Source organism: Somniosus microcephalus, chromosome 12, assembly GCF_052327205.1.
Source record: "Somniosus microcephalus isolate GS21.2 chromosome 12, FLI_Smic_1.0, whole genome shotgun sequence".
NCBI classification, from domain to species: domain Eukaryota; kingdom Metazoa; phylum Chordata; class Chondrichthyes; order Squaliformes; family Somniosidae; genus Somniosus; species Somniosus microcephalus.
Window position 1 is genome coordinate 218,190,764 of NC_140998.1, and position 27,313 is coordinate 218,218,076.

Consider the following 27,313-nt stretch of genomic DNA (forward strand, 5'->3'; position numbering starts at 1 on the left):
TTTTTGAAGAGATTTTATTTGCTAAACGTACAGAGTTGATGTGGGAGCCACTGCCTTCAGTCTGGAGGGAATATCCCGACGACATTCCGGGGCAGCCAGAGTCTCTCAGCAGGCCGATCCTGCCTCCGACCGCTCGATCCCGTTGGGTCCCGGGTCTCCCGGGAGGGGAGCCGTTGCGGCCACGTTCCAGCAGTGGGGTGCAGCCCAGGAGTCGAGCCCCGTTTTTTGACGTTTCGACGACACAAGACGCGCGGCCACATTGCCCTGGCGTGGGGGGCAGGGGCAGGGATAGACGTCAAACCCAACCCCCCCCCCCCCCGTTTGGTATCGGGCCCGTCACGGGAGTCCCAGGCTGATTCTGGGTGAAGACGAGTTGTTCCCCAGGGTGTGGCAGGAGGGAATTCCTCAGCTCGTCAGTTGAAGACCGCACCCCCCCCATGCCATGCTATTGGATGTCACAGCAACCCACCCCCTCCCCACATACCTCCCTCTCTCGCCCCCTCACCCCCCTCGAGACTCTCGACTCCACAGGGGCCGAACTCTGCCCTCTGAAGAGGGAGGGGCGGTGTACCGCGAGGAGAGAGCCGTGCCATTTTTCACAGCGCTCGAGACTGTGCAAGCTCAGGAGGGAGGGAGGGAGGGGCGGATCACTTGGCGCAGGGGGGTACTGGATCCAGCGGGCATTACACACGCGCTGTGCTTCCGGGTCGCTGGCCGGCAGCAGGGGGGGGGGGGGGGGGGTGTCAGAGAGCGTGCGCCGGGAGAGCAGAACAGTCCAGCCAACGGGACCGCTTGGACACCCGTCCCCACCCCCCAGGCTGAGCCGCGCGGGGACAGGGTGGAGGGTGGGTGGTGGTGGTGGGGGTTGGGGAGGGAAAGGAGAGGGGAAGATACTGCCGGGGGCACAGGGAGGGCGAGGGGATCCGTGATAACTGCCCCCCCAGCGATTGCTGCCAGGACACACAGGCGCAGAGCCGGAGCGGTGGCGATGCCCCCCCGCAGTCGAATAGCGCACGCCTCGCGGGTTGGTTAACGGGAGTGGGGGAGTGTCCCCTTCCTGGAGGAGATGGTGGGCGAAGGGGGGGCACGATTAGGTAGAGGACCTGAGCAGATTCCGACCCAGCTTACGCGCAGGTCCGAGTCTGGGCAAGACTCCACTGTTGTTGGGCGCGGAGACACAGGGCCAGTTGTCAGGACGTTATCAGTAATGCCGATCGGCCCAGCCCAGGTACCACTGAACACCCCACCGTCCCCCCCCGCACACATTACAGGGACACCTCGCTCCGCCGCCGGTTCCCTACCCCACCAACCGCTCGCCGTTAGTTCCCGTGCACCAGGCTGATGTACAGGATCAAGGCGCTGAGGGAAATGGCCCCCGTCACCATGGCCTTGACAAGAAGTGCCGTCCAACTGCCCAACACAAAGACGTGGACGAACGACCTGTGGGGGAAGAGCAGGGGGGAGGAGGAAGGAAGGAAGGAAGGAAGGAAGGGGGAAAAGGACAGGGTTAGTCGCAGGAACAGGTCACACAGTCTCTCGTGAAACAGCACCCGCCTTGCGGGGATCAAACACGCCAGAAAACCCGAGACAAGCAGGATTACAGGGCAGGGGGGGATCTGCAGTGAAGTCCAGACACTTCCTGTGCCTTACCTTCCCTCGGCGCTGCCCTTGCGGTGCTATAACCAGCAGTGTGGCACATCAGCGAGCTGCAGATTGTTACACATCTTGCCGGGGCCGTGCTGTGAAGGGCAGATTGGATTCCAGCGTTACCCGTGCTGGTGCCCAGGCTCCAGCTCCTGCCTAACCAGCCAGGGGTGGGGGGTCATGGCCCAAACCTCGAGCCCATGTAGCTGTGGAGACGGGCTGGCACGAGGACGCCTCCGGTTACCGGAGGGCAACGTGGAGCGAGCAAACTCAACGGCCCCGGGATCGGGATCAAGCATTGCACAGCGGCGAGAGAGGCCGCAGCGGGAGTGGGCACCGTCTGAAACTTTTATACACGTATAAACGCCCAGCACACAGGCACGCACCCCCGCTCGCTCGCACCCCCCCACACACACATGGACGCCCACACTCGCTCGTTCGCGCGCTCCCTCGCACGCACCCGCGCGCTCCCTCACGCGCACCCTCACGCGCTCCCTCGCGCTCCCTCACACGCACGCTCCCTCACACACGCGCCCTCCCACGCACACGCGCCCTCCCTCGCGCGCGCCCTCCCTCACACGCGCACGCGCGCTCCCTCGCACGCGCGCTCCCGCGCTCCCTCGCACGCGCGCTCCCGCGCTCCCTCGCACACGCGCGCTCCCTCACACGCGCGCTCCCTCACACGCGCGCTCCCTCACACGCACACGCGCGCTCCCTCACACGCACACGCGCGCTCCCTCACACGCGCGCTCCCTCGCACGCGCGCTCCCGCGCTCCCTCGCACGCGCGCTCCCTCGCACGCGCGCTCCCGCGCTCCCTCGCACGCGCGCTCCCGCGCTCCCTCGCTCCCTCGCACACGCGCGCTCCCTCACACGCGCGCTCCCTCACACGCGCGCTTCCTCACACGCACACGCGCGCTCCCTCACACGCACACGCGCGCTCCCTCACACGCGCGCTCCCTCGCACGCGCGCTCCCGCGCTCCCTCACACGCACACGCGCGCTCCCTCACACGCACACGCGCGCTCCCTCACACGCGCGCTCCCTCACACGCGCGCTCCCTCACACGCGCGCTCCCGCGCTCCCTCGCACGCGCGCTCCCTCGCACGCGCGCTCCCGCGCTCCCTCGCACGCGCGCTCCCGCGCACGCGTGCTCCCGCACACGCACACGCGCGCTCCCGCACACGCACACGCGCGCTCCCTCACACGCACACGCGCGCTCCCTCACACGCACACGCGCGCTCCCTCACACGCACACGCGCGCTCCCTCACACGCACACGCGCGCTCCCTCACACGCACACGCGCGCTCCCTCACACGCACACGCGCGCTCCCTCACACGCGCGCTCCCTCACACGCACACGCGCGCTCCCTCACACGCGCGCTCCCTCACACGCGCGCTCCCTCACACGCGCACACGCGCGCTCCCTCACACGCGCGCTCCCTCACACGCGCACACGCGCGCTCCCTCACACGCACACGCGCGCTCCCTCACACGCACGCTCCCTCCCTCACACGCACGCTCCCTCACACGCACACGCTCCCTCCCTCACACGCACGCTCCCTCACACGCACACACACGCTCCCTCACACACACGCACACACACGCACACACACGCTCCCTCACACACACACACGCTCCCTCACACACACACGCTCCCTCACACACACTCCCTCACACACACACACACACACACACACGCTCCCTCACACACACACACACGCTCCCTCACACACACACACACGCTCCCTCACACACACACACGCTCCCTCACACACACACGCTCCCTCACACACACACGCTCCCTCACACACACACACACACACACACACACACACACACGCTCCCTCACACACACACACACACACACACACACACACACACACACGCTCCCTCACACACACACACGCTCCCTCACACACACACACACGCTCCCTCACACACACACACACGCTCCCTCACACGCACACACACACGCTCCCTCACACGCACACACACACACGCGCTCCCTCACACACACACACGCGCTCCCTCACACACACACGCGCTCCCTCACACACACACGCGCTCCCTCACACACACACGCGCTCCCTCACACACACACGCGCTCCCTCACACACACACGCGCTCCCTCACACACACACGCGCTCCCTCACACACACACGCGCTCCCTCACACACACACGCGCTCCCTCACACACACACGCGCTCCCTCACACACACACGCGCTCCCTCACACACACACGCGCTCCCTCACACACACACGCGCTCCCTCACACACACACGCGCTCCCTCACACACACACGCGCTCCCTCACACACACACGCGCTCCCTCACACACACACGCGCTCCCTCACACACACACGCGCTCCCTCACACACACACGCGCTCCCTCACACACACACGCGCTCCCTCACACACACACGCGCTCCCTCACACACACACGCGCTCCCTCACACACACACGCGCTCCCTCACACACACACGCGCTCCCTCACACACACACGCGCTCCCTCACACACACACGCGCTCCCTCACACACACACGCGCTCCCTCACACACACACGCGCTCCCTCACACACACACGCGCTCCCTCACACACACACGCGCTCCCTCACACACACACGCGCTCCCTCACACACACACGCGCTCCCTCACACACACACGCGCTCCCTCACACACACACGCGCTCCCTCACACACACACGCGCTCCCTCACACACACACGCGCTCCCTCACACACACACGCGCTCCCTCACACACACACGCGCTCCCTCACACACACACGCGCTCCCTCACACACACACGCGCTCCCTCACACACACACGCGCTCCCTCACACACACACGCGCTCCCTCACACACACACGCGCTCCCTCACACACACACGCGCTCCCTCACACACACACGCGCTCCCTCACACACACACGCGCTCCCTCACACACACACGCGCTCCCTCACACACACACGCGCTCCCTCACACACACACGCGCTCCCTCACACACACACGCGCTCCCTCACACACGCGCTCCCTCACACACGCGCTCCCTCACACACACACGCGCTCCCTCACACACACACGCGCTCCCTCACACACGCGCTCCCTCACACACACACGCGCTCCCTCACACACACACGCGCTCCCTCACACACACACACACGCTCCCTCACACACACACACACGCGCTCCCTCACACACACACACGCTCTCACACACACACACACGCTCCCTCACACACACACACGCTCTCACACACACACACACACGCTCCCTCACACACACACACACGCTCCCTCACACACACACGCTCCCTCACACACACACACGCTCCCTCACACACACACACACACGCTCCCTCACACACACACACACGCTCCCTCACACACACACACACGCTCCCTCACACACACACACACGCTCCCTCACACACACACACGCTCCCTCACACACACACACGCTCCCTCACACACACACACGCTCCCTCACACACACACACGCTCCCTCACACACACACACGCTCCCTCACACACACACACGCTCCCTCACACACACACACACGCTCCCTCACACACACACACGCTCCCTCACACACACACACGCTCCCTCACACACACACACGCTCCCTCACACACACACGCTCCCTCACACACACACGCTCCCTCACACACACACACGCTCCCTCACACACACACACGCTCCCTCACACACACACACGCTCCCTCACACACACACACGCTCCCTCACACACACACACGCTCCCTCTCCCTCACACACACACACGCTCCCTCACACACACACACGCTCCCTCACACACACACGCGCTCCCTCACACACACACGCGCTCCCTCACACACACACGCGCTCCCTCACACACACACACGCTCCCTCACACACACACACGCTCCCTCACACACACACACGCTCCCTCACACACACACACGCTCCCTCACACACACACACGCTCCCTCACACACACACACGCTCCCTCACACACACACACGCTCCCTCACACACACACACGCTCCCTCACACACACACACGCTCCCTCACACACACACACGCTCCCTCACACACACACACGCTCCCTCACACACACACACGCTCCCTCACACACACACACGCTCCCTCACACACACACACACGCTCCCTCACACACACACACGCTCCCTCACACACACACACGCTCCCTCACACACACACACGCTCCCTCACACACACACACGCTCCCTCACACACACACACGCTCCCTCACACACACACACGCTCCCTCACACACACACACGCTCCCTCACACACACACACGCTCCCTCACACACACACACGCTCCCTCACACACACACACGCTCCCTCACACACACACACGCTCCCTCACACACACACACGCTCCCTCACACACACACACGCTCCCTCACACACACACACGCTCCCTCACACACACACGCTCCCTCACACACACACACGCTCCCTCACACACACACACACGCTCCCTCACACACACACACGCTCCCTCACACACACACACGCTCCCTCACACACACACACGCTCCCTCACACACACACACGCTCCCTCACACACACACACGCTCCCTCACACACACACACGCTCCCTCACACACACACACGCTCCCTCACACACACACACGCTCCCTCACACACACACACGCTCCCTCACACACACACACGCTCCCTCACACACACACACGCTCCCTCACACACACACACGCTCCCTCACACACACACACGCTCCCTCACACACACACACGCTCCCTCACACACACACACGCTCCCTCACACACACACACACGCTCCCTCACACACACACACGCTCCCTCACACACACACACGCTCCCTCACACACACACACGCTCCATCACACACACACACGCTCCCTCACACACACACACGCTCCCTCACACACACACACGCTCCCTCACACACACACACGCTCCCTCACACACACACACGCTCCCTCACACACACACACACACACGCTCCCTCACACACACACACGCTCCCTCACACACACACACGCTCCCTCACACACACACACGCTCCCTCACACACACACACACGCTCCCTCACACACACACACGCTCCCTCACACACACACACGCTCCCTCACACACACACACGCTCCCTCACACACACACACACACGCTCCCTCACACACACACACACGCTCCCTCACACACACACACGCTCCCTCACACACACACACACGCTCCCTCACACACACACACGCTCCCTCACACACACACACGCTCCCTCACACACACACACGCTCCCTCACACACACGCTCCCTCACACACACTCACGCTCCCTCACACACACACACACGCTCCCTCACACACACACACGCGCTCCCTCACACACACACGCGCTCCCTCACACACACACACACGCTTGCTCGCTTTAGCGCAATCCTAGTTTGACTGTGGACAGAAGACTTACTCCATGAGAAAGGCTTTGTAGACGCTGAGGCCCAGGAGGACGGCTATCGGGAGGCGGTAGTGTTTCGGGAGGTCGTAGCGAGAGAACATCCAGACGAGTCCCGCCATGGCGATGTAGTGAACCTGCGGGAGGTGCCAGGAAACCCAACTTTAAAAAAGCGCTCGGGTTAGAACCAACCTGACCAATCAAGTGTGAGCTGTCGGCCCGGGGGCTGCGCCGATTGGAAACTCACTTCCTTCAAGTATTTTGATGATGATGAATGGCCCGCCCAGTATTTCAAAGACCCACGCGGCCCCCCTCGAGCCGGCTCCGCCATTCAATAAGATCACGGCTCATCATCGACCTCAACTCCACTTTCCCGCCCGATCCCCATATCCCTCGATTCCCCTCGAGTCCAAAACTCTATCGATCTCAGCCTTGAATATACTCAATGACTGAGCCTCCACAGCCCTCTGGGGCAGAGAATTCCAAAGATTCACCGCCCTCTGAGTGAAGAAATTCCTCCTCATCTCAGTCCTCAATGGCCGAGCCCTTATCCTGAGACTGTGACCCCTGGTTCTAGACTCCCCAGCCAGGGGGAAACAGCCTCTCAGCATCGACCCTGTCAAGCCCCCTCAGAATCTTACACGTTTCAATGAGATCACCTCTCATTCTTCTAAACTCCAGACAGTATCGGCCCATTCTACACAATCTCTCCTCATAGGACAGCCCTCTCATCCCAGGAAAGAACTGAACGCAGTATCTAGATGGGGTCTTACCAAGGCATCTGAAGCATCCCTTCCTCCCCTTGGGAATCCGACCCCGAGATAAAGGCCAACATCCATCAGCCTGTGTGATTGCTATTTACAGAGGGAGAACGCGCGGAGCGCGAGTGCTGTTCTTTACCAGACTGATGTTGGAGTCAAAGCTCATCTGAATGTACTTCCAGTCAAACTCAATCCCTCTGGCACCGACCCACAGGGGGATACACCTGGAGAAAAAAAAACAGGAGAAGGGGCTCAGGAAATCCGTCCGTCTCCAAACACCGCTCGTGCAGGTCCAAGTGTTGGTCGGTTTCGATCGCCCGGGTCTCTCTGGTGTTACTGAATAGCCTCAGCCGCGGCTCAGTGGGTTTAGCACTCTCTCAGGGCTCGGGCCCCAGAATTCAGGACCACACTGCCACTGTCTGTACTGAGGGAGCGCCGCACTGTCGGAGAGGCGGTACTGAGGGAGCGCCGCACTGTCGGAGGGGCAGTACTGAGGGAGCGCCGCACTGTCGGAGGGGCAGTACCGACAGAGTGCCGCACTGTCGGAGGGGCAGTATTGAGGGAGCGCCGCACTGTCGGAGGGGCACTACTGAGGGAGCGCCGCAATGTCGGAGGGGCAGTACTGAGGGAGCGCCGCACTGTCGGAGGGGCAGTACTGAGGGAGCGCCGCACTGTCGGAGGGGCAGTACTGAGGGAGCGCCGCACTGTCGGAGGGGCAGTACTGAGGGAGCGCCGCACTGTCGGAGGGGCAGTACTGAGGGTGCGCCGCACTGTCGGAGGGGCAGTACTGAGGGTGCGCCGCACTGTCGGAGGGGCGAAAGGCAGCGAGAGAGAGAGATGGCTGGGACAGGGACAAGCAGTTGCTGATCCTGACAGATCTCCTCACCTGGACATGATGAGCTCCGCGGTGGACCAGCCCATTGCAGCCACCATGATCTTGTATTCTCCTTTACCCGCATTCTTGGACATCACCAGATGGAGACCGACCAGGTCAGCCAGGTCCACCGTCGATTTCATGAACTCCTGGCCAGAAGAATCACAACAGCGATTTCAGTTACACCCCTTCTAGTGTGATTTTCACCCTTCACAAGGAAGGCTGCAAAGTTTTCAATCCCCAGCCCAGCACCAACAGGCCCTGCAATAGATAAAGCTCCCTCTACACTGTCCCGTCAAACACTCCCACGGCAGGTACAGCACGGGTTAGATACAGAGTAAAGCTCCCTCTACACTGTCCCATCAAACACTCCCAGGGCAGGTACAGCAACGGGTTAGATACAGAGTAAAGCTCCCTACACTGTCCCATCAAACACTCCCGGGGCAGGTACAGCACGGGGTTAGATACAGAGTAAAGCTCCCTCTACACTGTCCCGTCAAACACTCCCAGGGCAGGTACAGCACGGGTTAGATACAGAGTAAAGCTACCTCTACACTGTCCCATCAAACACTCCCGGGGCAGGTACAGCACGGGTTAGATACAGAGTAAAGCTCCCTCTACACTGTCCCATCAAACACTCCCAGGGCAGGTACAGCATGGGTTAGATACAGAGTAAAGCTCCCTCTACACTGTCCCATCAAACACTCCCAGGGCAGGTACAGCACGGGGTTAGATACAGAGTAAAGCTCCCTCGACACTGTCCCATCAAACACTCCCAGGGCAGGTACAGCACGGATTAGATACAGAGTAAAGCTCCCTCTACACTGTCCCATCAAACACTCCCAGGGCAGGTACAGCATGGGTTCGATACAGATTAAAGCTCCCTCTACACTGTCCCATCAAACACTCCCGGGGCAGGTACAGCACGGGTTAGATACAGAGTAAAGCTCCCTCTACACTGTCCCATCAAACACTCCCAGGGCAGGTACAGCACGGGTTAGATACAGAGTAAAGCTCCCTCTACACTGTCCCATCAAACACTCCCAGGGCAGGTACAGCACGGGTTAGATACAGAGTAAAGCTCCCTCTACACTGTCCCATCAAACACTCCCAGGGCAGGTACAGCCCGGGTTAGAAACAGAGTTAGGCTCCCTCTACTCTGTCCCATCAAACACTCCCAGGGCAGGTACAGCATGGGTTAGATACAGAGTAAAGCTCCCTCTACACTGTCCCATCAAACACTCCCAAGGCAGGTACAGCACGGGTTAGATACAGAGTAAAGCTCCCTCTACACTGTCCCATCAAACACTCCCAGGGCAGGTACAGCACGGGTTAGATACAGAGTAAAGCTCCCTCTACACTGTCCCATCAAACACTCCCAGGGCAGGTACAGCACGGGTTAGATACAGAGTAAAGCTCCCTCTACACTGTCCCATCAAACACTCCCAGGGCAGGTACAGCACGGGATCGATACAGAGTAAAGCTCCCTCTGCACTGTCCCATCAAACACTCCCAGGGCAGGTACAGCACGGGTTAGATACAGAGTAAAGCTCCCTCTACACTGTCCCATCAACCACTCCCAGGGCAGGTACAGCACGGGTTAGATACAGAGTAAAGCTCCCTCTACACTGTCCCATCAAACACTCCCAGGGCAGGTACAGCACGGGTTAGATACAGAGTAAAGCTCCCTCTACACTGTCCCATCAAACACTCCCAGGGCAGGTACAGCACGGGGTTAGATACAGAGTAAAGCTCCCTCTACACTGTCCCATCAAACACTCCCAAGGCAGGTATAGCACGGGTTAGATAAAGAGTAAAGCTGCCTCTGCACTGTCCCATCAAACACTCCCAGGGCAGGTACAGCAAGGGTTAGATACAGAGTAAAGCTCCCTCTACACTGTCCCATCAAACACTCCCAGGGCAGGTACAGCACGGGTTAGATACAGAGTAAAGCTCCCTCTACACTGTCCCATCAAACACTCCCAGGGCAGGTACAGCACGGGTTAGATACAGAGTAAAGCTCCCTCTACACTGTCCCATCAAACACTCCCAGGGCAGGTACAGCACGGGTTAGATACAGAGTAAAGCTCCCTCTACACTGTCCCATCAAACACTCCCAGGGCAGGTACAGCACGGGTTAGATACAGAGTAAAGCTCCCTCTACACTGTCCCATCAAACACTCCCAGGGCAGGTACAGCCCGGGTTAGAAACAGAGTTAGGCTCCCTCTACTCTGTCCCATCAAACACTCCCAGGGCAGGTACAGCATGGGTTAGATACAGAGTAAAGCTCCCTCTACACTGTCCCATCAAACACTCCCAAGGCAGGTACAGCACGGGTTAGATACAGAGTAAAGCTCCCTCTACACTGTCCCATCAAACACTCCCAGGGCAGGTACAGCACGGGTTAGATACAGAGTAAAGCTCCCTCTACACTGTCCCATCAAACACTCCCAGGGCAGGTACAGCACGGGTTAGATACAGAGTAAAGCTCCCTCTACACTGTCCCATCAAACACTCCCAGGGCAGGTACAGCACGGGATCGATACAGAGTAAAGCTCCCTCTGCACTGTCCCATCAAACACTCCCAGGGCAGGTACAGCACGGGTTAGATACAGAGTAAAGCTCCCTCTACACTGTCCCATCAACCACTCCCAGGGCAGGTACAGCACGGGTTAGATACAGAGTAAAGCTCCCTCTACACTGTCCCATCAAACACTCCCAGGGCAGGTACAGCACGGGTTAGATACAGAGTAAAGCTCCCTCTACACTGTCCCATCAAACACTCCCAGGGCAGGTACAGCACGGGGTTAGATACAGAGTAAAGCTCCCTCTACACTGTCCCATCAAACACTCCCAAGGCAGGTATAGCACGGGTTAGATAAAGAGTAAAGCTGCCTCTGCACTGTCCCATCAAACACTCCCAGGGCAGGTACAGCAAGGGTTAGATACAGAGTAAAGCTCCCTCTACACTGTCCCATCAAACACTCCCAGGGCAGGTACAGCACGGGTTAGATACAGAGTAAAGCTCCCTCTACACTGTCCCATCAAACACTCCCAGGGCAGGTACAGCACGGGTTAGATACAGAGTAAAGCTCCCTCTACACTGTCCCATCAAACACTCCCAGGGCAGGGACAGCACGGGTTAGATACAGAGTAAAGCTCCCTCTACACTGTCCCATCAAACACTCCCAGGGCAGGTACAGCACGGGTTAGATACAGAGTAAAGCTTCCTCTACACTGTCCCATCAAACACTCCCAGGGCAGGGACAGCACGGGTTAGATACAGAGTAAAGCTCCCTCTACACTGTCCCCATCAAACACTCCCAGGGCAGGTACAGCACGGGTTAGATACAGAGTAAAGCTCCCTCTACACTGTCCCATCAAACACTCCCAGGGCAGGTACAGCACGGGTTAGTTACAGAGTAAAGCTCCCTCTACACTGTCCCATCAAACACTCCCAGGGCAGGTACAGCTCGGGTTAGATACAGAGTAAAGGTCCCTCTACACTGTCCCATCAAACACTCCCAGGGCAGGTACAGCACGGGGTTAGATACAGAGTAAAGCTCCCTCTACACTGTCCCATCAAACACTCCCAGGGCAGGTACAGCACGGGTTAGATACAGAGTAAAGCTCCCTCTACACTGTCCCATCAACCACTCCCAGGGCAGGTACAGCACGGGTTAGATACAGAGTAAAGCTCCCTCTACACTGTCCCATCAACCACTCCCAGGGCAGGTACAGCACGGGTTAGATACAGAGTAAAGCTCCCTCTACACTGTCCCATCAAACACTCCCAGGGCAGGTACAGCACGGGTTAGATACAGAGTAAAGCTCCCTCTACACTGTCCCATCAAACACTCCCAGGGCAGGTACAGCACGGGTTAGATACAGAGTAAAGCTCCCTCTACACTGTCCCATCAAACACTCCCAAGGCAGGTATAGCACGGGTTAGATAAAGAGTAAAGCTGCCTCTGCACTGTCCCATCAAACACTCCCAGGGCAGGTACAGCAAGGGTTAGATACAGAGTAAAGCTCCCTCTACACTGTCCCATCAAACACTCCCAGGGCAGGGACAGCACGGGTTAGATACAGAGTAAAGCTCCCTCTACACTGTCCCATCAAACACTCCCAGGGCAGGGACAGCACGGGTTAGATACAGAGTAAAGCTTCCTCTACACTGTCCCATCAAACACTCCCAGGGCAGGTACAGCACGGGTTAGATACAGAGTAAAGCTCCCTCTACACTGCCCCATCAAACACTCCCAGGGCAGGTACAGCATGGGTTAGATACAGAGTAAAGCTCCCTCTACACTGTCCCATCAAACACTCCCAGGGCAGGTACAGCACGGGTTAGATACAGAGTAAAGCTCCCTCTACACTGTCCCATCAAACACTCCCAGGGCAGGGACAGCACGGGTTAGATACAGAGTAAAGCTCCCTCTACACTGTCCCATCAAACACTCCCAGGGCATGTACAGCACGGGTTAGATACAGAGTAAAGCTCCCTCTACACTGTCCCATCAAACACTCCCAGGGCAGGTACAGCACGGGTTAGATACAGAGTAAAGCTCCCTCTACACTGTCCCATCAAACACTCCCGGGGCAGGTACAGCACGGGGTTAGATACAGAGTAAAGCTCCCTCTACACTGTCCCATCAAACACTCCCAGGGCAGGTACAGCACGGGGTTAGATACAGAGTAAAGCTCCCTCTACACTGTCCCATCAAACACTCCCAGGGCAGGTACAGCACGGGATAGATACAGAGTAAAGCTCCCTCTACACTGTCCCATCAAACACTCCCAGGACAGGTACAGCACGGGTTAGATACAGAGTAAAGCTCCCTCTACACTGTCCCATCAAACACTCCCAGGGCAGGTACAGCACGGGTTAGATACAGAGTAAAGCTCCCTCTACACTGTCCCATCAAACACTCCCAGGGCAGGTACAGCACGGGGTTAGATACAGAGTAAAGCTCCCTCTACACTGTCCCATCAAACACTCCCAGGGCAGGTACAGCACGGGGTTAGATACAGAGTAAAGCTCCCTCTACACTGTCCCATCAAACACTCCCAGGGCAGGTACAGCACGGGGTTAGATACAGAGTAAAGCTCCCTCTACACTGACCCATCAAACACTCCCAGGGCAGGTACAGCACGGGGTTAGTTACAGAGTAAAGCTCCCTCTACACTGTCCCATCAAACACTCCCAGGGCAGGTACAGCACGGGGTTAGATACAGAGTAAAGCTCCCTCTACACTGTCCCATCAAACACTCCCAGGGCAGGTACAGCACGGGTTAGATACAGAGTAAAGCTCCCTCTACACTGTCCCATCAAACACTCCCAGGGCAGGTACAGCACGGGTTAGATACAGAGTAAAGCTCCCTCTACACTGTCCCATCAAACAATCCCAGGGCAGGTACAGCATGGGGTAGATACAGAGTAAAGCTCCCTCTACACTGTCCCATCAAACAATCCCAGGGCAGGTACAGCACGGGTTAGATACAGAGTAAAGCTCCCTCTACACTGTCCCATCAAACAATCCCAGGGCAGGTACAGCATGGGGTAGATACAGAGTAAAGCTCCCTCTACACTGTCCCATCAAACAATCCCAGGGCAGGTACAGCATGGGGTTAGATACAGAGTAAAGCTCCCTCTACACTGTCCCATCAAACACTCCCAGGGCAGGTACAGCACGGGGTTAGATACAGAGTAAAGCTCCTTCTACACTGTCCAATCAAACACTCCCAGGGCAGGTGCAGCACGGGTTAGATACAGAGTAAAGCTCCCTCTACACTGTCCCATCAAACAATCCCAGGGCAGGTACAGCATGGGGTTAGATACAGAGTAAAGCTCCCTCTACACTGTCCCATCAAACACTCCCAGGGCAGGTGCAGCACGGGTTAGATACAGAGTAAAGCTCCCTCTACACTGTCCCATCAAACACTCCTTTGCTGTGTTAGAGGATCTGACTCGGTGTAGCCTGGGATTACTGGAGACTGGATCATTCAATATTCCGGTACGGGACATCAAAACCGCGAACAGCTGACGCGGAGATGAAATTATCTGGAGGGGGAAACTCGTGCCCGACGCTGACAGACTTGTGGTGTAAACGGAGAGTTTACCGATCTACCAACGACTCCTGGACTCACCCCAATGAAGTCATAAACACCGACAAGGGAATCCCAGGTGGGAAAGAAGGTGGCAAGGAACAACATCTTTAAGAGAGAGAGAGAGAGAACAAGGTGATCAATGAGTTTACACAGCACTCCCAACCCCACCCCTCCTCGTAACCCACCCACAGCCCCCAGACCCCCAACCCCTCCCCGTAACCCACCCACAGCCCCGGACCCCCAACCCCTCCCCGTAACCCAACCACAGCCCCCAGACCCCCAACCCCACCCCTCCTCGTAACCCAACCACAGCCCCCAGACCCCCAACCCCTCCTCGTAACCCAACCACAGCCCCCAGACCCCCAACCCCTCCTCGTAACCCAACCACAGCCCCGAGACCCCCAACCCCTCCCCGTAACCCACTCCCAGCCCCGAGACCCCCAATCCCTCCCCGTAACCCACCCACAGCCCCGGACCCCCAATCCCTCCCCGTAACCCACTCCCAGCCCCGAGACCCCCAACCCCTCCCCGTAACCCACCCACAGCCCGAGACCCCCAACCCCTCCCCGTAACCCACCCACAGCCCGAGACCCCCAACCCCTCCCCGTAACCCACCCACAGCCCCCAGACCCCCAACCCCTCCCCGTAACCCACTCCCAGCCCCGAGACCCCCAACCCCTCCCCGTAACCCACCCACAGCCCCGAGACCCCCAACCCCTCCCCGTAACCCACCCACAGCCCGAGACCCCCAACCCCTCCCCGTAACCCACCCACAGCCCCCAGACCCCCAACCCCTCCCCGTAACCCACTCCCAGCCCCGAGACCCCCAACCCCTCCCCGTAACCCACCCACAGCCCCGGACCCCCAATCCCTCCCCGTAACCCACCCACAGCCCCCAGACCCCCAACCCCTCCCCGTAACCCACTCCCAGCCCCGAGACCCCCAACCCCTCCCCGTAACCCACCCACAGCCCCCAGACCCCCAACCCCTCCCCGTAACCCACCCACAGCCCCGGACCCCCAATCCCTCCCCGTAACCCAACCACAGCCCCCAGACCCCCAACCCCTCCCCGTAACCCACCCACAGCCCCGGACCCCCAATCCCTCCCCGTAACCCACCCACAGCCCCCAGACCCCCAACCCCTCCCCGTAACACACCCACAGCCCGAGACCCCCAAACTCTCCCCGTAACCCACCCACAGCCCCGGACCCCCAATCCCTCCCCGTAACCCACCCACAGCCCCCAGACCCCCAACCCCTCCCCGTAACCCACTCCCAGCCCCGAGACCCCCAACCCCTCCCCGTAACCCACCCACAGCCCCGGACCCCCAATCCCTCCCCGTAACCCACCCACAGCCTCCAGACCCCCAACCCCTCCCCGTAACCCACCCCCAGCCCCCGGACCCCCAACCCCTCCCCGTAACCCACCCACAGCCCAGAGACCCCCAACCCCTCCCCGTAACCCACCCACAGCCCGAGCCCCCCCAACCCCTCCCCGTAACCCACCCACAGCCCAAGACCCCCCAACCCCTCCCCGTAACCCACTCCCAGCCCCGAGACCCCCAAACCGTCCCCTCCCCGTAACACACCCACAGCCCCGAGACCCCCAACCCCTCCCCGTAACCCACCCACAGCCCGAGACCCCCAACCCCTCCCCGTAACCCACCCCCAGCCCCCGGACCCCCAACCCCTCCCCGTAACCCACCCACAGCCCAGAGACCCCCAACCCCTCCCCGTAACCCACCCACAGCCCAAGACCCCCCAACCCCTCCCCATAACCCACCCCCAGCCCCAGGACCCCCAACCCCTCCCCGTAACCCACCCACAGGCCCCGGACCCCCAACCCCCCCCCCCCGTAACCCACCCACAGCCCCGAGACCCCCAACCCCTCCCCGTAACACACCCACAGCCCGAGACCCCCAAACCCTCCCCGTAACACACCCACAGCCCCCGGACCCCCAACCCCTCCCCGTAACACACCCACAGCCCCCGGACCCCCAACCCCTCCCCTCCCCGTAACCCACCCACAGCCCCCGGACCCCCAACCCCTCCCCTCCCCGTAACCCACCCACAGCCCCGAGACCCCCAACCCCTCCCCGTAACCCACTCACAGCCCGAGACCCCTGTGGTAAACCACTGTTTGTATTCCACTGTGTACATGTCAGTACATGCCTCGGCTGACTCCTCCCACGAGTCCAGGTATAAAGGTGACTGCTCCACAGCCCCTTTGTATTCTGGACCGGTCGACCACACGAGGCACACCTTCATTCTCTTGTTAATAAAAGCCTGTTAGTTACTCTTCTAACTCTCAGTCTTTTGAGTTATTGATAGCACATCAATTTTATTAACAAGATTTATAATGGAGAAGATCCTCACACCAGCATGCCTGGACTTAGATCATCGGGAGGCGGACTCATCCGCCAAGTTTACTCACTGGCTTAGGTGTTTTGAAAAATTCCTGATCGCCTCCGCTGAAACGGTCAAATCAGACGAGGACAAACTGGATGTCCTGACCTCCAAAGTGAACCACCGAGTGTACTCGGTCATCCAAGACGCGACCTCGTACGTGGATGCTATCAAGCTCCTCAAGGACCAGTACACGCACCCAGTGAACGAGGTGTACGCTAGGCACCTCCTGGGGAGTTGTAAACAACAACCTGGGGAATCGACCGAGGAATACCTTCAGGCACTGTCGGTGCTTGGCCGGGCCTGTGGTTGTAAGGATGTAAAGGCCGCCGTGTACACAGAGGAACTTATCCGGGACGCTTTTGTAGCGGGCCACAGGTCCAATTACACCCGACAGCGACTGTTGGAGCAGAGTGACCTCGATCTCAACAAGGCCTCTGAACTCGCACTATCATTGGACGCAGCCTACCGGGGCATGGACGCCTACTCCTCTGCACCGTGGACGCCGCGGGGAACGACAGCCTGGGACACGGTAGGACCGTCTCATAGTGCCGTGCCACCCCAGCCACATCCCAGCAACGGCCCAACTACCGCAGCAGTGTCCCAAGGCCAGACAGCAGTGCCCCAAGGCCAGAAATGCTACTTCTGTGGCCAGGCCAAACACCCCAGAGCGCGCTGCCCGGCGAAAAATGTGATCTGCTCGGGCTGCGGGAAGAAAGGACACTACGCCAGCGTCTGCAGGGCCAAAGCCACCCCGAACCCCAGCAGCGCCGCGTGTGGGCCGTGCGGGCCGCCATCTTGGGCCTCCCCAGCCATGTGCGAACCACCGGAACAGCAGCCATTTTGGACTCCTCCAGCCACATGGGGATCATGGACGCCGCCATCTTGGACGACAGCCGGGACGCAGCAGGCCCCCAACACCGCCTCATCTGATACCCGCAGCGACACACCGACCCCTACGCTGGCCTCCGTTACGCTGGACCAAGCGAGACCGCACCAGCTGGCCCGGTCCACAATGGACATTAAGGTAAATGGTCACGAAACAATCTGCCTTTTTGACTCTGGGAGCACAGAGAGCTTCATCCACCCCGACACGGTGCGGCGTTGCTCTCTCCCAGTCCTGCCTGCGGACCAGCGGATTTCTATGGCCTCTGAGTCCCAGTCGGCGGACATTGGCGGCTACTGCGTGGTGACACTCGTAGTAGACGGGACTGTGTATGATAATTTTAACTTCTGGTCCTGCCCCACCTCTGCGCTGCCGTTCTACTGGGGTTAGATTTTCAGTGCCACCTTAAAAGTGTTACGATGGCGTACGGTGGACCCCTCCCCCCACTCACAGTCCGCAGCCAGCAGCTTCCAAATTGCCCGCCGCGCACCAGGTGCAACCTCTCCACACTCAGAGTCACCCCCCCCCCCCACTGTTTACTAACCTCACCCCCGACTGTAAGCCCATCGCCACAAAGAGCAGGCAATACAATGCCGGGGACAGGGTTTTCATTAAAACCGAAGTGGAGCGTCTCCTGAAGGAGGGGATTATTGAGGGCAGCACCAGCCCCTGGCGAGCCCAGGTTGTGGTCGTTAAGACCGGCGAGAAGCAGCGCCTGGTCATCGACTACAGCCAGACAATAAATCGCTACACCCTGCTGGACGCCTACCCACTCCCTCGTATAGCTGATATGGTCAACCAGATCGCGCAGTACCGCGTCTTCTCGACCATTGACCTGAAATCAGCGTACCACCAGCTCCCTATCTGCCCCGAGGACCGCCAGTATACTGCCTTTGAGGCAAACGGCCGCCTCTATCACTTCCTTAGGGTTCCCTTTGGCGTCACCAACGGGGTCTCCGTCTTCCAAAGGGAGATGGACCGGATGGTCGATCAAAATGCGTTGCAGCCCACTTTCCCATTATCTGGACAATGTGACCATCTGCGGCCATGACTTGCAGGGCCATGACGCAAACCTCGAAAAATTCCTCTGCACCGCCAAACTCCTCAACCTGACGTATAACAAGGAGAAGTGCATATTCCGCACAACCCGCCTCGCCATCCTTGGCTGTGTTGTGGAACACGGAGTCATCGGTCCCGACCCCGACCGGATGCGTCCCCTTATGGAACTCCCACTGCCCCACTGCCTCAAGGCCCTGAAGAGGTGCCTAGGGTTTTTCTCTTATTACGCCCAGTGGGTCCCCTACTATGCGGACAAGGCCCGTCCGCTGATCAAGTCCACCTCTTTTCCCGTGACGGCAGAGGCCCGCTTAGCCTTCCACCGTATCAAGGAAGACATTGCCAAAGCCACCATGCATGCAGTGGACGAATCCATCCCCTTCCAGGTGGAAAGCGACGCGTCCGACTTTGCCCTGGCCGCTACCCTCAATCAGGCGGGGAGACCCGTGGCCTTCTTTTCACGAACCCTCCAGGGCCCGGAGACCAGACACTCCGCCGTTGAGAAGGAGGCCCAGGCTATTGTGGAGGCTGTGCGTCATTGGAGGCACTACCTGGCCGGAAAACGATTTACCCTGCTCACTGACCAGCGTTCAGTTGCTTTTATGTTTAACAACAAGCAGAGGGGCAAAATCAAAAACGACAAGATCTTGAGGTGGAGAATCGAACTTTCCACCTACAATTACGAGATCTTGTACCGGCCCGGGAAGCTCAATGAACCCCCGGATGCTCTATCGCGTGGCACCTGCGCCAGCGCGCAGATCGATAGGCTGAGGGCCCTCCACAATGGCCTCTGCCACCCGGGGGTCACCAGGTTCTTCCACTTCATCAAGGCCCGCAACCTGCCTTACTCCACTGAGGAGGTCAGGACCATGACCAGGAACTGCCAAGTCTGCGCTGAGTGCAAACCGCACTTTTATAGACCAGACAGGGCTCACCTGATAAAAGCCACTCGCCCCTTCGCGTTGATTTTAAAGGGTCTCTCCCCTCCTCCGACCGCAATGTGTACTTCCTCAACATTATTGATGAGTACTCCCGTTTCCCGTTCGCCATCCCCTGCCCGGACATGACCAGTGCCACGGTCATTAAATGTCTGAACGACCTCTTCACCCTGTTCGGTTTCCCCAGCTATATCCATAGCGACCGGGGCTCATCGTTTATGAGCGACGAACTCCATCAGTACCTGCTCGCTAGGGGTATTGCCACAAGCAGGACCACCAGTTACAACCCCCGGGGGAACGGACAGGTGGAAAGAGAGAATGCGACAGTTTGGAAGGCCGCCCTGCTAGCCTTAAAGTCTAGGGGCCTTCCGACCTCCCGCTGGCAGGATGTGCTCCCCGATGCGCTCCACTCTATTCGGTCACTGCTCTGCACTGCCACTAACGCCACCCCTCATGAAAAAATGTTTGTCTTCCCAAGGAGGTCCACATCGGGGACATCGCTACCCGCCATGGCTGACGTCCCCAGGGCCGGTCCTACTGAGAAGACACGTGAGGACCCATAAAACGGACCCCCTGGTCGAGAGGGTCGACCTCCTCCACGCCAACCCCCAGTATGCTTACATTGCGTACCCGGACGGGCGGGAGGACACAGTCTCCATACGAGACCTCGCACCCTCGGGGGCCGCAGTAACCCACTACCCACTACCACCCCCCACCACGACCCGATACCCAGCCCCGGCAGACGGCGGGCTTGGGCCCTGCGATCCGCTCGACATCTACGAGGACTACACACCAGTGCCCCAGCCTACGCGGGACACGACGCCGGAAGCTTCACTACCCCTGCCGTCGCCACGTCAATCACAGCGGCAGACAAGACCTCAGGAGAGACTCCAATACACTAACTTTTAATACACTTCACCCCGCCGGACTCATTTTTAAACAAGGGGTGAATGTGGTAAACCACTGTTTGTATTCCACTGTGTACATGCCTGTACATGCCTCGGCTGACTCCTCCCACGAGTCCAAGTATAAAGGTGACTGCTCCACAGTCCCTCTGTATCCTGGACTGGTCGACCACTCGAGGCACACCTTCATTCTCTTGTTAATAAAAGCCTGTTAGTTACTCGCTTAATCTCAGTCTTTTGAGTGATTGATAGCGCATCAACCCCCAACCCCTCCCCGTAACCCACCCACAGCCCTCGGACCCCCAACCCCTCCCCGTAACACACCCACAGCCCGAGACCCCCAACCCCTCCCCGTAACACACCCACAGCCCGAGACCCCCAACCCCTCCCCGTAACCCACCCACAGCCCGAGACCCCCAACCCCTCCCCGTAACCCACCCACAGCCCCCGGACCCCCGACCCCTCCCCGTAACACACCCACAGCCCCGAGACCCCCAACCCCTCCCCTCACCGTAACCCACCCACAGCCCCCAGACCCCCAACCCCTCCCCTCCCCGTAACCCAACCACAGCCCCCGGACCCCCAACCCCTCCCCGTAACCCACCCACAGCCCCCAGACCCCCAACCCCTCCCCGTAACCCACCCACAGCCCCCAGACCCCCAACCCCTCCCCTCACCGTAACCCACCCACAGCCCCCAGACCCCCAACCCCTCCCCGTAACCCACTCCCAGCCCGAGACCCCCCAACCCCTCCCCTCCCTGTAACCCACCCCCAGCCCGCGGACCCCCAACCCCTCCCCGTAACCCACCCACAGCTCCGGACCCCCAACCCCTCCCCGTAACCCACTCCCAGCCCCGAGACCCCCAAACCCTCCCCGTAACCCACCCACAGCCCCGGACCCCCAACCCCTCCCCGTACCCCACTCCCAGCCCTGAGACCCCCAAACCCTCCCCGTAACCCACCCACAGCCCCCAGACCCCCAACACCTCCCCTCCCCGTAACCCACCCACAGCCCCCGGACCCCCAACCCCTCCCCGTAACCCACCCACAGCCCCCGGACCCCCAACCCCTCCCCGTAACCCACCCACAGCCCCCAGACCCCCAACACCTCCCCTCCCCGTAACCCACCCACAGCCCCCGGACCCCCAACCCCTCCCCGTAACCCACCCACAGCCCAGAGACCCCCAACCCCTCCCCGTAACCCACCCACAGCCCCCGGACCCCCAACCCCGCCCCTCCCCGTAACCCACTCACAGCCCCCAGACCCCCAACCCCTCAACGTAACCCAACCACAGCCCCCGGACCCCCAACCCCTCCCCGTAACCCACCCACAGCCCCCGGACCCCCAACCCCTCCCCTCCCCGTAACCCACCCACAGCCCCCGGACCCCCAACCCCTCCCCGTAACCCAACCACAGCCCCCAGACCCCCAACCCCTCCCCGTAACCCACCCACAGCCCCCGGACCCCCAACCCCTCCCCTCACCATAACTCACCCACAGCCCCCGAAATCCCCAACCCCTCCCCTCCCCGTAACCCACCCACAGCCCCCGGACCCCCAACCCCTCCCCTCCCCGTAACCCACCCACAGCCCCCGGACCCCCAACCCCTCCCCTCCCCGTAACCCACCCCCAGCCCCCGGACCCCCAACCCCTCCCCTCCCCGTAACCCACCCCCAGCCCCCGGACCCCCAACCCCTCCCCTCCCCGTAACCCACCCCCAGCCCCCGGACCCCCAACCCCTCCCCTCACCGTAACCCACCCACAGCCCCCGGACCCCCAACCCCTCCCCGTAACCCACCCACAGCACCCCAACCCCTCCCCTCTCCGTAACCCACACCCAGCCCCCGGACCCCCAACCCCTCCCCTCCCCGTAACCCACCCACAGCCCCGAGACCCCCAACCCCTCCCCGTAACCCACCCACAGCCCCGAGACCCCCCAACCCCTCCCCGTAACCCACCCACAGCCCCGAGACCCCCCAACCCCTCCCCGTAACCCACCCACAGCCCCGAGACCCCCCAACCCCTCCCCGTAACCCACCCACAGCCCCGAGACCCCCCAACCCCTCCCCGTAACCCACCCACAGCCCGAGACCCCCAACCCCTCCCCGTAACCCACCCACAGCCCGAGACCCCCAACCCCTCCCCGTAACCCACCCACAGCCCCCGGACCCCCAACCCCTCCCCGTAACCCACCCACAGTCCAAGACCCCCAACCCCTCCCCGTAACCCACCCACAGTCCAAGACCCCCAACCCCTCCCCGTAACCCACCCACAGCCCCGAGACCCCCCAACCCCTCCCCGTAACCCACCCACAGCCCGGGACCCCCAACAACTCCCCTCACCATAACCCACAGCCCCTCCACTCCACTCACACCGTACGGGTGTGAAGGACTCGCACCGTACGGGTGTGAAGGACTCGCACCGTACGGGTGTGAAGGACTCGCACTCACTCCCAGCCTGAATCCCCACACCAGTTCTGGGGTGAACTGGTCTGAATGTGCAACACCCGGAAGCACTTCAGTAAACGTTCGGACGGGCGAGAGTTAACTTTGAGCCGAGTATTCCAGCAGCTCGGGTGGGGATGGGGAGACGAGGGAAAGGGTTACAGATCACAGATCTTACCTTGCAGAGCTGCACAAACAGGTATGTCGCCCCGGCCTGAACACATCTCCAGAAAGCATTGTACTCTGATCTGGAATAGAAACCACGGAGAACATCATCGAATGATACTGCACGAGTGGGCCATTCAGCCCCTCGAGCCTGTTACACAGGAACAGGAGGAGGCCCATTCAGCCCCTCGAGCCTGTTACACAGGAACAGGAGGAGGCCCATTCAGCCCCTCGAGCCTGTTACACAGGAACAGGAGGAGGCCCATTCAGCCCCTCGAGCCTGTTACACAGGAACAGCAGGAGGCCCATTCAGCCCCTCGAGCCTGTTACACAGAAACAGGAGGAGGCCCATTCAGCCCCTCGAGCCTGTTACACAGGAGCAGGAGGAGGCCCATTCAGCCCCTCGAGCCTGTTACACAGGAACAGGAGGAGGCCCATTCAGCCCCTCGAGCCTGTTACACAGGAACAGGAGGAGGCCATTCAGCCCCTCGAGCCTGTTACACAGCAACAGGAGGAGGCCCATTCAGCCCCTTGAAGGCGGGGTAGGAGCGGTACTGAGTCCCACTGGGGGCGGTGAGTGGGGGTACTGAGTCCCACTGGGGGCGGTGAGTGGGGGTACTGAGTCCCACTGGGGGCGGTGAGTGGGGGTACTGAGTCCCACTGGGGCCGGTGAGGGGGGTACTGAGTCCCACTGGGGGCGGTGAGGGGGGGTACTGAGTCCCACTGGGGGCGTGGAGTGGGGGCGGGGAGTGGGCGTACTGAGTCCCACTGGGGGCGGGGAGTGGGCGTACTGAGTCCCACTGGGGGCGGGGAGTGGGGGTACTGAGTCCCACTGGGGGCGGGGAGTGGGCGTACTGAGTCCCACTGGGGGCGGGGAGTGGGGGTACTGAGTCCCACTGGGGGCGGGGAGTGGGGGTACTGAGTCCCACTGGGGGCGGGGAGTGGGCGTACTGAGTCCCACTGGGGGCGGGGAGTGGGGGTACTGAGTTCCACTGGGGGCGGTGAGGGGGGTACGGAGTCCCACTGGGGGCGGTGAGGGGGGTACCGAATCCCACTGGGGGCGGTGAGGGGGGTACGCAGTCCCACTGGGGGCGGTGAGGGGGGGTACCGAATCCCACTGGGGGCGGTGAGGGGGGGTACCGAGTCCCACTGGGGGCGGTGAGGGGGGTACCGAGTCCCACTGGGGGCGGTGAGGGGGGGTACCGAGTCCCACTGGGGGCGGTGAGGGGGGTACCGAATCCCACTGGGGGCGGTGAGGGGGGTACCGAATCCCACTGGGGGCGGTGAGGGGGGTACCGAGTCCCACTGGGGGCGGTGAGGGGGGTACCGAGTCCCACTGGGGGCGGTGAGGGGGGTACCGAATCCCACTGGGGGCGGTGAGGGGGGTACCGAGTCCCACTGGGGGCGGTGAGGGGGGTACCGAATCCCACTGGGGGCGGTGAGGGGGGTACCGAATCCCACTGGGGGCGGTGAGGGGGGGTACCGAGTCCCACTGGGGGCGGTGAGGGGGGTACCGAATCCCACTGGGGGCGGTGAGGGGGGGTACCGAATCCCACTGGGGGCGGTGAGGGGGGTACCGAGTCCCACTGGGGGCGGTGAGGGGGGGTACCGAGTCCCACTGGGGGCGGTGAGGGGGGTACCGAATCCCACTGGGGGCGGTGAGGGGGGGTACCGAGTCCCACTGGGGGCGGTGAGGGGGGTACCGAATCCCACTGGGGGCGGTGAGGGGGGGTACCGAATCCCACTGGGGGCGGTGAGGGGGGTACCGAATCCCACTGGGGGCGGTGAGGGGGGGTACCGAGTCCCACTGGGGGCGGTGAGGGGGGTACCGAGTCCCACTGGGGGCGGTGAGGGGGGGTACCGAATCCCACTGGGGGCGGTGAGGGGGGGTACCGAGTCCCACTGGGGGCGGTGAGGGGGGGTACCGAGTCCCACTGGGGGCGGTGAGGGGGGTACCGAATCCCACTGGGGGCGGTGAGGGGGGTACCGAGTCCCACTGGGGGCGGTGAGGGGGGTACCGAGTCCCACTGGGGGCGGTGAGGGGGGGGTACTGAGTCCCACTGGGGGTGGTACTGAGTCCCACTGGGGGCGGTGAGGGGGGTACTGAGTCCCACTGGGGGCGGTACTGAGTCCCACTGGGGGCGGTGAGGGGGGTACTGAGTCCCACTGGGGGCAGGGAGGGGGATACTGAGTCCCACTGGGGGCAGGGAGGGGGGGTACTGAGTCCCACTGGGGGTGGTGAGGGGTTACTGAGTCCCACTGGGGGCAGGGAGGGGGATACTGAGTCCCACTGGGGGCAGGGAGGGGGATACTGAGTCCCACTGGGGGCAGGGAGGGGGGTACTGAGTCCCACTGGGGGCAGGGAGGGGGGTACTGAGTCCCACTGGGGGTGGTGAGGGGTTACTGAGTCCCACTGGGGGCAGGGAGGGGGATACTGAGTCCCACTGGGGGCGGTGAGTGGGCGAGTGGGGTACTGAGTCCCACTGGGGGGCGATGTCCATTTAAACAGGTAATTGAACCACTGATTAATTATGCATGCAGCATGCTAATCGGCGGCCGCGCGTCACAAAAGGGACATGCTAATGAGCCTATAGTGACGTCGATCACGCGAATGAGCATGACGTCATAAATGCAGCCAGGCCGATGAAAATGCGGTGACGTTACTCGTGCTGAGGAGCTTCGACGTCACAGGTGCTAATCGACGGAGTGACGTCGCCGCCTGCTAATAAGGACGTATGACGTCACCGGCATACTAATGAGCAGGGTAATGGCCGCTGGCCGCCGCCGATACTCACAGCCCCGTGCACTTGTAGGCGATGAAGTAAGGGAAGTAGGCCAGGGCGAAGCAGTTGCCGAAGTGGAAGAGAGTCATGGCGCGCAAAGGTGAGAAAGAAAAAGCGAGCGAGAGACAGAGTCCACCCGCCGACCCGCTCGGCCGCTCAACTGCCAAACAGGCGGAAGTGAGTCCTTTCCTGAAAGCGGTCCCCCGGAACCCGAGGGTCCGACACACAACGTTCCGGGCCGGTTCGCGCATGCGCTGATCTGCCATTGTTCAGGTCTGAGATTCAGAGATTGCACTGGGGTCACAGGGGGGATTACACTGGGGTCAGGGGGATTACACTGGGGTCAGCGGGATTACACTGGGGTCACGGGGGGGATTACACTGGGGTCACGGGATTACACTGGGGTCACAGGGGGGATTACACTGGGGTCACAGGGGGGATTACACTGGGGTCACAGGGGGGATTACACTGGGGTCACGGGGGATTACACTGGGGTCACGGGATTACACTGGGGTCACGGGGGATTACACTGGGGTCGGGGATTACACTGGGGTCACAGTGGGGATTACACTGGGGTCGGGGATTACACGGGTCGGGATTACACAGGTCACGGGGGATTACATTGGGGTCACAGGGGGATTACACTGGGGTCACGGGGATTACACTGGGGTCACGGGATTACACGGGTCGGGGGATTACAATGGGGTCACGGGGGATTACACTGGGGTCACGGGATTGCACGGGTCACGGGATTACACAGGTCAGCGGGAGGTTACACTGTGGTCAGGCGGAGGTTACACTGGGGTCAGGGTGGATTACACTGGGGTTAGGCAGAGGTTACACTGGGGTCAGGGGTTTACACTGGGGTCAGTCAGAGGTTACACTGGGGTCAGGGGGGTTACACTGGG

General features: G+C 61.0%; 1 protein-coding gene across 1 annotated transcript; it reads right to left on the reverse strand.

Moving 5' to 3' along the window:
* On the reverse strand, positions 1 to 26,612 carry LOC147110129 (BOS complex subunit TMEM147). The gene is made up of 7 exons (XM_086004063.1): positions 26,418 to 26,612; positions 23,636 to 23,705; positions 14,862 to 14,927; positions 8,723 to 8,859; positions 7,976 to 8,060; positions 7,091 to 7,212; positions 1 to 1,440 (listed from the first exon to the last, which is right to left on the reverse strand). The coding sequence occupies exons 1-7, from the start codon at positions 26,492 to 26,494 to the stop codon at positions 1,320 to 1,322; spliced, it is 678 nt and encodes a 225-aa protein (XP_085860189.1). The 5' UTR covers positions 26,495 to 26,612; the 3' UTR covers positions 1 to 1,319.
* Between the last annotated feature and the right edge of the window lie 701 nt (positions 26,613 to 27,313).